This window comes from Dipteris shenzhenensis, chromosome 25 (assembly GCF_047967505.1).
Source record: "Dipteris shenzhenensis isolate YYH24624 ecotype China chromosome 25, Dip_SZ_1.0, whole genome shotgun sequence".
In the NCBI taxonomy this organism is placed as follows: Eukaryota; Viridiplantae; Streptophyta; class Polypodiopsida; order Gleicheniales; family Dipteridaceae; genus Dipteris; species Dipteris shenzhenensis.
The window spans coordinates 49,040,239-49,052,296 of NC_141620.1; the positions used below are offsets into that span (position 1 = coordinate 49,040,239).

At 39.6% G+C, this 12,058-nt stretch overlaps 1 protein-coding gene across 1 annotated transcript in view; it reads right to left on the minus strand.

The window, feature by feature from the left end:
* Nucleotides 1–353: 353 nt before the first annotated feature.
* The window catches only part of LOC147886000 (uncharacterized), a 65,160-nt gene continuing 53,455 nt past the window's right edge, over nt 354–12,058 (minus strand). Inside the window, exons 2-6 of the mRNA XM_087396267.1 lie at nt 3,182–3,407; nt 2,697–2,956; nt 2,364–2,523; nt 2,023–2,138; nt 354–1,675 (exon numbers count right to left, since the gene is read on the minus strand). Of these exons, the coding sequence (XP_087252393.1) occupies nt 641–1,675; nt 2,023–2,138; nt 2,364–2,523; nt 2,697–2,956; nt 3,182–3,407 (1,797 nt within the window). The 3' untranslated portion in view covers nt 354–640. The remainder of the gene's footprint in view (nt 1,676–2,022; nt 2,139–2,363; nt 2,524–2,696; nt 2,957–3,181; nt 3,408–12,058) is intronic.

The window sequence follows — 12,058 nt, forward strand, 5'->3', positions numbered from 1 at the left end:
TATGTGTTTAAATCTCTCACTCTCTTTTTTTAGTGAAAGCTTTGAGTGCTTTATATTACAAGATAGCTATCCTAGAAAAAATGATTAAGCTGAAAGATTACATCGAGAGAAAATCTCCATGTAGGATAAATATACGTCATGATCTATGCTCTGAGTTTGGAGACAGTTGAAAAGTGATTGCTGCAAAGAACGACGGAAGAAAACAAAAGTAGAAAAAGCTGAATCACCAAAAACTTTGTGGTTTATATCTTTCGAGAGAGTCCAGAGTGCCTAATAGCAAACCCAAGGTAAAGAAAAACTCAAAATCCAGCCGTAGAGGATAGATTCCAAAGAGTTAGAAAAGCTTGCCGAAAGAAGCCTGAGGAAATCTCAGTATCAAACTCTGCCGAAGGACGCCCAAGAAGCTCCGTGTGTCAGGACAAGTGCCAAAAAATACGAGATACAAAGTCCCTCAGAGCTAAACACCTACGACAAATATGCGAAATATCTCTCTCTCTCTCTCACACACAGAGTCAATGACGAAGGGTGCACCGGCTGTAGCTTACGCTGATAGGTAGCAGGTTTTCTTTCTCGAGGAAAATCTAACACGAGTAGCAGCTCAGGTGGGCGAGTGCCAAGTGCCATTGCTCTGCATATCACCTTACGTTCCTTGTGTTTGCGTTGTGAGCACTGCTACATATGATCCATCTTCATTCCTTTCCAAAGACGAGAAGACTAGATTTACATCGTCCATCCAATCCACGTCTTCTTCCTCTCCTTGTACCTCCACGATGATCCTCATCCCTGCCTTTTCCACCATCTCTTCTGCTTTGTGATCATCGGGCTCTGCCCACAAACAACGTCCTGCAATAGCGTCCTCCTCCTCTTCATTTTGTATGCCACCCCCTGCTTCTTCTCCTGTCCATGTTGCAATCATCTCACTCGAGAAAGACGTCGAAACCTTAGCTTCTGGTTGCAAGCTATTGCCCACATCCTCCAGCTCCGATTCATCCCTGCTGCTCGAGTCTCCTAAACGTGAAGAAGTTGGACACTCATCTGTTGTACCTTCGACTGCGTTTTGTAGCAAACATGTTCTTGCCGATCCTTCCGATTCGTATGAGCTACTCTCGGTCTCGAAGGTCGGTCTGTCCAATGTACCATCACCTTTTGAAGGCTGAAGGGACGGGTACTCTACATCACTTGAAGCTAGGTACCTATGATAGATCAACTCATCGCCCAAGTAAACTGAGGTGTCGCCCTGCTCTGACTCATCTGAAGTGCTCGCTGCAGCTCCATCGAGTGGCCTCAGTATTTCTTCTTCCAACAACAACGAAGGAAGCTCAGAAGTTGCATCAAAAGGAGAACCATCCGCGACATCTTTGAGAGGGCTTAGACCTTCCGCTGCTTGCATGTACTCATCACTTCCATCAAACATTGGTAAGAGAGAATGCATCGTCGTCTGCTCAATTCTCGAATCACAATTATAAGCGGCGTCTGTTTCACTTTGCCGTCTTAAAATGTCAGCCGGAAGCGTAAGGGGAGGTATTTGATCTTCCACCAAGACCCTTTCATTGACTGACTGATGCATATCATCAGTTGTGCTTGCGGAGACAGTTTGATCGCCTTCGGAAGCAAGATCTGCGTTTGCTTCCGGAGCCACAAACGAAGGGAAAGATTGCACGAATGTGGAAGTGCCCTGAGCGAGTAGCGACACCACAGACAATAACGCCGTTAGACGCACTCTCTTTGAATCCTTCATTCTTAGTTTTTCCACGTAAAAACGCAACGAATATTGCACTGCGGTTGATAGTTTACCTTCTTCGTCTCAGTTTCTGAATCAAGGACCGAATCTCCAAGCCCACAGCACTGTGCAAATTTGTCCGTAAAGCTGGAAATGTCCTGAGGCTGAAGTATAGAAAAAGACCGACCTACTATTAGAGTACTGGAAAATTATCTTGCAGGATTCGGGTAACTTTCGGTTGTCGTGTACTACTCTCCGAGTCTTTTAGCATTCCAAATTGAAAGAGCGGCCATAGAGTGTACCTTTTCTGTTTTTCCTTGCGATGGCATCCGTTTGAATATAGCAAATCGCATCACAGCAATTCCTACCGCGAGGAATATTATTAGACCAATGCAAATCGTGGCTCCAATAATCACCCCTAGGCAAAATTGCAGCGAGATTAATAGAGGCGTCACAGTACGTAAAAATCGTGAAATTACGCGCAAATTTCACTAAGCACCACAAAGAAGTTCCTGTTCTCCTCAAGTTCTTCAGCAAGCGTCGTGAATTCTTACAGAACGATAGGTTAGGGAACAGAAGGCAACGTTTCTTTCTCTACGTGCGCGCCCAAACTTTACCTGCAGACTAAGATGGAAATCCTTACCAGCTCTTAATCTGCTGCGAGTCGGCGAGCCTTGGTTAACAATAACGATGGTGGAGGTCGCTAGCAGCGGTACCGAAACGGTAGTCGTGCAGTCGTTAAAGCACCCGAAGTTGCCAAGATCGTTCACCTCAATCGTCACGTGAGCAATGACTCGCATAGTCTGCACGATATATTGGAAAAGAAATATGATCCAAGACCCTTCCTTTAAGACTAACATCCCCTACAATAGCCTCGGGAGTTGTCTGATGATGGTCCGTAGCAAGCGATGCTTGATTTTAGTTACTAAGACACAGATAGAGACAAGTATTTTGAGAAAGTAGTGGAGCCTAGTACCGGATTCAGGGTAGCATTCAAGCCGTATTGTAAGGTGGCCAATGCATCGTTACAGGAGGGGACTGACGCACGGAATTGGATTCCCTGGCCTCTCAACTCCAGTGTAGCGTTTGCAGGAACGATCTCTGAGACCGAGTTCCATTCACTGGAGCCCTCCTGCCTGCTGGACGCGGTGACTGTTACTGGGCTTGGGATCGTGATCGAAAGCCAGCCACTATCCACCTGAGCGATGACTGCAAGCTGCAGTTCTTCGCCAAATTCTGCACCGCAACACACAACATCTCAATATAGCACAAGCTAACGAAAGTGATAAAGCAAATCATAAGACGCACGCTGTTGCTTTACGTACTGGTAACGTCGATTTGATTCCTTTTATGTAAAAGTAGTAACAGTTAGTATTCCCACGCAACTCATTGCATAAAACTACATCTCATTGAAGATAACACTGAATTGGAAAAACAAAACAAGCAGCATGAGAGAGATACCTTGTCTATCAAACTGATCAATATCTCCAACTCTCACACTTTGGATTTTCACATTCAAATATCCTTCTTTTATGATGTTTTGTACATCTATGACTTGTGGTGCTTGGATAAAAGGTGGATGATTGATAGATCGAACATAAATAGGAATAATCTTATAGTACTCTCCCTTCTTGTCACTATCAGAAACAGAAATATTTAGCTGATCTTCACCCGGATCCCTGCAATTCTAGTAAAGGAAGACAAGTAGACATGAATATGGTTGTAGTTATCAAGGTGAATATGTTCCTTAAGCTTCGAATATGGCATTTGAAATTAATAAGCATTTTATGGAAATCAAATGACCTGAAGTTCAACTCAAAAAGTGTGAAGCATTTTTTGCTTATTATGTCAAAGCTATCTTAAGTGCTCAATGAGAAAGCATAAAAGAGCAAGCCTGTTTGCTAAAGAGTCTATTTAAAGATGTAAAGTATTTGGAAATATCTAGAAAATGGACTTGGAAATTTTTTATTCCACATTGTCTTCTTGTATTGTAACCATGGGCTGTAGGTGAAATATGCTAAGCAAAGCTTTCTTTCTTTGTACAAGATTGTAACAAATAAATATTTTTACAGCCCAAGCCATTTAGCAAGACATCATAAAAGCTAAAACTTGTACCCTTTTACAGAAGAAGAGAGAATAAATTCTAATTAACATGAAAACAATACTTAAAAGAAAACCATTTGTCGAGAGAACTTTTGGAACTTGCATAAAAAATCAACTTTAATTCTAGGGCCAATGTATAGCTGCCAAGAAAGTAGCTTATAGAGCATAATTAAAGTATTTAGAGCTTTATTATATTCAAGAAAGGACACTTAATATCCACATTTTTAACTCCTTTCTGAGCATCATTTGATGATTTTGATGCTTTATCAGTTGGTCCTCCCAAGAAGAAGATCTTGGAGTCTATCAACTCTTTTGTAGCTATCCACTTAGGAGCAAGAGTAGAGAGATCCATAAGTACGAAAGGAATATTCCATTATATTGCAATCTTTTCTTAATCATGAACTATATATATATTCATTCAGATCATGCCAATGTTTCATTCCAATATTTCATTATTGTCAAACGAGTGTCAAGCTTACCCCTACGATTTGGGGCTTTTAGCACTACCTCAAACAATACTACAGTCATGCCATGGATTTGTTTAGTAGAAGCTTGGTCTCTCTAATATACATGCTAAGGAGAATCCTATGTGGGAATGTCAAAGAAGATCGTAGTAGGCTGATCCAAACTAAATCATCATGGAAGGTCAAAATGTCTATAATTTTAGGTCTTATGTAGGGAAAAGAAGGACAAGATGGTGACAAATGTGTGATGTCTATCTCCAAGTGAAAACACTATGAATTCACATCAAATATGTAGCTTATTACATACCAAAGACTGAAGAGGTCTTTTATAAAAGTACTTGGAGCATCAAAAATTTTGAGAAAAGAGATTGTAATGTATAGGCACATTGCTAGCCTAGTGGCCACATCAACCATTATAGGGTGACTACCACCATAGTGGCCTACATCATCACCTTTATGGAGCATTCATGCCATTAATGTGTAATTTGAAATGGCATGCTGACCCACATCTCCATTTGTGGAGGCTGAAATTAGATTTTCCTTAGCTAAGGTGGACTATGCCTACCTCAAAACCACCAAGGTAATAAGAATTAAATGTTCCAACCACCAAGGTATTTAGAATTAGATTATCCAATCTTGATCATAATGCTATTTAGAGCTCTCAAGCTAACTCAAGCATGTAAGCACAATGGCCATCACTCTTTCCACACTTGCATGCAAGCTTGGTGACTTGATCCCGCTTTTCCTATAAGTCATGAGCCTCTATCTTCTTTTCTACAAGCCTTACATCTTGGTCTTTTTCCCTAAAAATCTTGCATAGGTAGCTCCCTTGAACACCATTCTTACTCTGTGTGGGCCCTTGCACCTCAATATCCTTCATCCTTGCAAGCTATCTAGGGGGCCACTGAGTACTATGTAAACTAGCATGAGCAATTTACATAGGGGTAATTAATTTAGTAATGACTTACATAATATATTCACATAAGGGGTTTTATAAATATTCCAAATGCCAATTTATAGAAGGGTTTTTTTTAATTCCAAAATTTTCAAAAGTATAGTATTCACTCTAACTTTAATAAGAGCTGAAGTTCAGAAGTATATAGAATCTCCTTACCAATGCTTCAAGCACTATCAGTATGACCACAAGACGAGCACAAGACCTACTTGTTATGACATCCAAACATGCATTCTATATGCATACAATAAGCACCAAAAATAATCATTAAGTTGTGCATTTGTTAGTTGTTAACCTTACAATATACCCACTAAAATTCTTAAGTGATGCAAGGCATATGTGGAAAGGGAGCCATTATATTTCTGGAGTTCACATTGACTATTTCTTCTCTATGAATGACTCAAACTAGAGTTCCAAAAGCATTGGTCCTTTTTTAAATGGAATAAACTTCCATTAGCTAGTTTGCCCCTAGCTTTTGGTGATCGCCACCCCACCTTCATGTAGCTTTGTAGATATTGGCTCGATGTATGAGAAGGGAAAGTGGTATGTCTTCCAAAACATAGATGCATTTTATTATTGAAGCAATTGTAACTCTAAAGTGTGCACAAATGCATTCTCACTCATCCCCCCTCTCTACTTGGTGTTGTGCACATTGCATAAGCTACATTTACCTTGTTTGACATGAATTTCTAGAGCAATTAACAAGGATTAAGCCATCGATGAATGCACTATTCTACAAGACTATGTAATTCTAGGTGATTACTTAAGCATCATTTGTGAGCCATCTAGATTTTTATTTTTGGGCAAAGAAAGAGTGATTATATTACTATTAAAGAACTTTGTACATCCAAAAAGTTATCCTTGTTAGGATATCACTGAAGTCCAACTGACACCATAAACTATTTGAAGCTCCTACAAAATGTCATAACTCAACATCATAAAGTAAGTAGTGACAGCAAGGAGAAGACCAAGATGATAGTTCAACCCCTCTTATATAAACATGAGGGGACCTAAAGGGAAATAATATGAGCAACATCATCAGAAACATTAGAAATTGAAGCAGAAACAGCACCTTGAGTAGCAACAACTTGTGCAGGGTCCAAAGAGATATCATGTCCAGAAGAAGTAGTTCACCCTAAAAAGAGGACTCAATAGGAGTCTAAGCAACAACACCGGGCAGAAGTCTAAGTAGCATCACCTTGAGTAAGGGGTTTCCTATGGTAGTAATGAGTGGGACTTATCATGATCATGATCCAAATTACATCTGCTTATGTGGTCAGCAAGATCCTTGCTTAGCCTGGTGTGTTCCATATTATATGCACTTATTTGGAAGTTCATTTGACTTTTCTCTTGTGCCACCGTGACATAAACATAGCATTAGTAAGCATCACAACATCATTAAAATGGAAGTTGTTTCTAGATATAGATTAAGAAAGTGCCACCTTTCCAACCTACCCTCCCTTGCTAGCGCTCTATAACCTGCTCATAATCAGTAGTAGCTGCGACTGATTGCTTAAAGCAAATTCCCTCCTAATTTCTTGCCAAGTCTTCCATCTTAGCTACTCTTTATTCCAAAGTTGTTCACAACTTTGCAATTCTTTTTTGAGCTTATGGTTGGCTAGGAGAAACTGTTCATAATTGAGTTGGGAATTCCTAAAGACAACAAAGACTTAGATGGAACCAATAGCCATAAAGGCTCCTTGCAAGAAAATTGCAAAAAAGCCTTTATTTTCTCAAAGGCTTCCCAAACTTGATTACTAGAGAGGACTTCCCTTGGTTTTATAGAAATCAAGATTGCAAATGACAGAGAGAATAGGATAATTTTTCCATTTAGGAGCTCTAAATGGTCTGACTAGTTTCATATTTCTCAAAAGGAGCTGAGCCTAGTCATACTCTAGACTCAAAATGGCCTTGATCACCCATGTGGAAGAAAGATTTCTAGCAGCTAGAGCTATGTCAATCACTCCTAAGCCATCTTCTTCCTTAGGTTTGATGCAGTAGGACCATCTTACTTTAGAAATTCTATAGTTTCCTTCCCAGAGAAAGTATATGTAGATTCTAATGAATCTGTCCAATCCAGCTTTGGAAGGGGCCCAAAAAGAAAGATAACAAATGTTATATAGGGTAAATACAATTGTTGAGCACCAACCTTCTGCTTGCAAGATTGGCTTGAAATCCCCTCCATTTTTCAATATTTTTTCTATAATATCTTTATAAACCAATCCCATCTTTGTTCATAGAGATATCAAATCCCATGGGAATTTGCAGCAATCTGAACATAGTACCCTTGTTAATGATGTGGCACCCCCCGTTCTTTCAAAGTCTCCTATTTACCTCCTTTGAGAGTAGCATTACCAGTCTTTGAGTGATTGAGTCTGGAACTAGAGGCCTTGCAAAAAATGTCCAAACACTTCGCAGTGCATTCAACACCCTAAATTGTGTTTCCAGGTGTAAGAGTTGTGTCATACACAAACTGTTGGCAAACTAACTGTTTGCCAAAAATCAGTTCTATACCTCTAAGGTTACCTTCCTTAACCTGGCTTTTGAGTAGCCATCATAGAGCATCAGCTGCAATAGCAAATAGCAAAGGGGCAAGGGGACATCCTTGTCTGATTGATCTCTAAGGAGACATCCTTGTTTGATTGATCTTTTCAAGGGAAAAGAGGGGCTCATGTCACCATTGACACATATTTTAGTAGAAGCATCAATGAGTAGCAGCCTCACATAAGAAAACAAAGAGGGGCTGAGGCCATATCTTGCAAGGAATGAGAAAGTCCCACCATAATCTATCATAGGATTTATCAAAGTCCATATTGAGAAAACAAACATCTTGTTTAGCTTCTTAAGCATACTCATATCCCTCCCAAATGTTGATGATGGCCTCAAGAAGATGATATCCTTTAATAAATACTTTTTGTTCTTGAAGAATCTATTCTTTCTTCTTCTTTTGAATCTGAGAGTCAAAGCTTTGGCAAAGATCTTGTAACTACAGTTAAGCATAGTGAGGGGAGGGGCCTCCTGTTTCTAAGCTCATCTTTAGGTCCTTCTTTTGAAATGAGCTTGATGACTCGCCCAGTAATGTGTGCAGGTAAAGCTCCATTGTTTAAGCTTTCTTGCCACAATAAGAGAAGATAAGGGTCAATCACGTCCCAAAATTCCTTGTAGAACTCAATGGGCAATCCATCCTCATTTGAAGTTTTCCCTTCTTTTATAATAGACTCAGTTTCCTTCAGCTCATCCAAGGAGATAGGCCTCTCTAAAAAAGCATATCAAATTTCTCAACAGAGTTCTCTCTCACCACTTGACATAACTCTCTAGCCCTCTCTACCTCTTTAACTGTTATCATAGAAGTGACTTTGAATAAGGATTATTTTATCCTCCTTAGAAGAAACTAAAGTGTTATTATCCTTCTTTAATAAAGGGATTCCCTCATTAGCCCTCTTTCTTCTAATGACTTTAAAGGTCTCTAAAGTTAGTAGGTTTGTCCAACTTTCCTGCCCACCATTCTTTGAAGTATAACTTGATGTCATTTAGCCTAATTTGTTCCTATCTTCTAATCTCTTTTTTGACTACCAATAGCTTAATTTATGCAACTAATTCCCCCAACCTAGCTAGGGCTTCTAATCCCTTAAGCCTTTGTTGAATGTTATCCATCCTCTAAGCTCTAATTTTGGCCCTGTTCTTCCTTGTTGTCTTAAGCAATTTTTAAGTGTCCTCTACTACTAATGCCCAAGAGTATACAATTAAAAAAAGCATTTCCCCAGACTATCTTTACCATAGACTAAATACTCTTTAGGAAGAAAAGCTTTGGGCCAGCTCTAAACCAAGATAAACATTTTTGTCCAGATCTAATGTCACAAAAAATGAGGACTGGTTTGTGATCTAACAAAGATAAATAGGAGAAAGTTTGAGTTCTCATAGAACTCAAGCTACCCAAGATCCCCTGAGATAAGTAAAACATGTCAAGTCTAGCCTCCCTCCTATAGTCACCAACCTGACTATTGCACTAAGTAAATTCCCCCTCTAGACAAGCATCAACTAGCTACCCTTCCTGAGCCTCTAGTTTTGAACCTCTTATTAGTGTACCTTTTTCCATCCACCTTTCTCTCTTCCTTTCCACCATATTGAGATCCCCTGAGGCAAAACAATTTCCATCTGCAATAGAAAGTGATTCCCACATTGTTTTTTATCTATAGCAAAATTTGAGGCATATATGGAGATAAATGAGAATTTCTAACCCTTGATATGGCATTTGAGCATGACCCATCTATTCTAGTCATTTGTAACCATTTGTAATAGTCTTGCATTGTAATGAGAGAGTATACCAATACTAGTACCTCCCTTCTCTTCATAATGTGAAGTATAATACTAATTTCTTCTTTTATCAATTACTTTAACTCTACTCTCTAGACTAGGTTCAATTACCTTGACTTCTTGAAATGCTAGGAAGGTAGGGGAGAGGGAATTAGCTCTCAGCCAATGAGTTGTCTCCTCTCCTCTACCAGGATCTATCAATCCTCTAACATTCAAAGTAAAGAAGATAGCAAATTTATCTAACATTATTTTTTTGCACCTTTTTATCCTTGGGGTTAGGGCTATTTACCTATGGGGATGCTGCTTTAGCTTGGGACTGGCTTCTTTTATTGTGCACCATCGTAAAAGCTTTACCTTGATCAATTTCCTTCTTGTTTCTTGGACTAGATTTAGCTTGCTCCTCTTTTGAATCTTCATCTTATATCCTCCCCTTCCATGGCATCATGTCTATTAACATCCTCTTCAAACTCCTTAGACCAACCAGCTTCAATCATGATATCATCCTTAGTTTCCTAGCTTTTTTTCCCTCCTTTCTCATCCTCCTTCTCCTTGAGAGGTTCAAAGGAGTTTTTGAAAGTAGATGGGATGGGCACTATCTCCTTCCCATTTTTTGTAATAACCTTGTAGGCATTAGTTGTGTGTACATCCCATTTAGAAGTATCATGCATTGAAGGAGCCTTAGGGACCCATTTTTCTAAAACATGAGGTTGTTTTTTAGTAGGTGCAGCAGCCTCTTTGGGATTACTCTTCTTCAAAGGACAATTCTTAACAACATGGCTAGATAAGCCACATAGGAAGCAAGAGTTGGGTAAGTTCTTATAGAGCAAATGCAGTTCCTTGAAAGTTTTGCCATTTCTATACGGAATGTCTAGGGTTTTAGGAAGTTCCTCAACAATATCAATTTTGATACAAATCCGAGAGTTGCCTCTAGGATTTATAAAGTTCTTCTACTCTACTCTTAGCACCTCTCCTAGACCATAGCATAAGAAGGGCAGTTAATTGCATAAATATATAGGCAAGTTAGGAAGTTCTACCCAAACAGGGATTCTAGTGGATTTGGGAGCATCAAGAGAAAACTCCTTAGTCCACCATTCCAGATATAGGGGTTGGTGCCTAGTTGTCTAAAGCCCATATTGAAAGGGCTCTTGCAACCATTTCAAGACACCCTTAGAGTCTGGAGTCTGTGTGGCTAGGGATGGAGTTATTCAATATTGATAGGCTCATGCTCCAAATGTTGATTCGAGTCCCTTGCAAGCATCTGGATGGATGATGCCCATATCGCCAAAGTGAAGTTTCTAATATGTGCATAGAGATGGGGGTTGCATCCATTTCTCTATGGCGACTTTGAAGACTGTCAAAAGACACTAACACATAGTTGTAGCCATAAAAATAGCAAAGCTATCATTTGTTCATTCAACCTAAGATGGTGAATATAAGAGGAATATAATAAGAAAGAATATTGGCCATATTGGTTGAGGCACATGCATAACTTTGTCCAATAAACCCATGCTTGGACTCAAAGGTTTCTCTAAACTTTTCTACTTTTTTCTTTATTACCAAGTCAAACTTGTGGTAGGCCCAATTATAGATTGAGATTTCTAGTGGAAGATCACGAAACTATTCCCATAAGTGCAAAGGCTAGGATGAATCCAAAAATTAAGAGCTAGGCTAGTAGCCTCTATTGAAGGCAAATACAAGACTCTATGTGATGATGGAAAATTGGCTCAGCTAGGCACAGAGTGCAAAATGCCACTTGATCCATGTGAGCTTGAAATGGGCAACACTATATATGGGAAATGATCAAATGTTAGATAAAAAATACAGGCTCAAGAGATGTTTGGATACCCACCTTCAAATGACAAAGAGGAGAGGTCTGTGTACTACTTCTCTTCCAGTGTCTCAAGGAGATAGGCACTGTACTAATAAGGGAAGCATGGAGAGACTTAGGGTCAAGAAGGAGTAAGTTCTATGTTATAGTGTCCTCCTATAAGTCCTCTCTAGTGGCCTATGCTACTTGGGTAATTTGATCCAGCACTATGGTGTCCATGCTAGGTTGATTGCCATAGAGGAAGACCCCATCAAAAGTGGAATTGGAGTAGACCTTCCAAAGGCCTTGCTCGTGGACATGGTACCTCTCCAATGATCAACCAATATCAAATTACACAAAGATGTGCCCCAAGTTTTACAATGTGCCTAGCCCTTCTTGCGGACTGCCTACAGTACCTAAGAGTTAAAATGTCTTCTAGGAAATTCCAAGACATTCTATTACCACTTTGTATTCATATGTAGAAAGGGATTTGGCAACATAGGCTTAGAAAATGTAGACTATGATCTTCTTTAGGCCTATGTGCTTGGACAAGTACCTAAATAAAGGATGCATCTCTAGATCTTTGGCCTATTGACCAAGCATCCCTATGAAGAGGAAATCTATTCTCGTCAAATAACTAGTCATGATGGGCATTGCTTGGGACTTGTGGTTCCTTGCAACCCTTTAATCCTTGT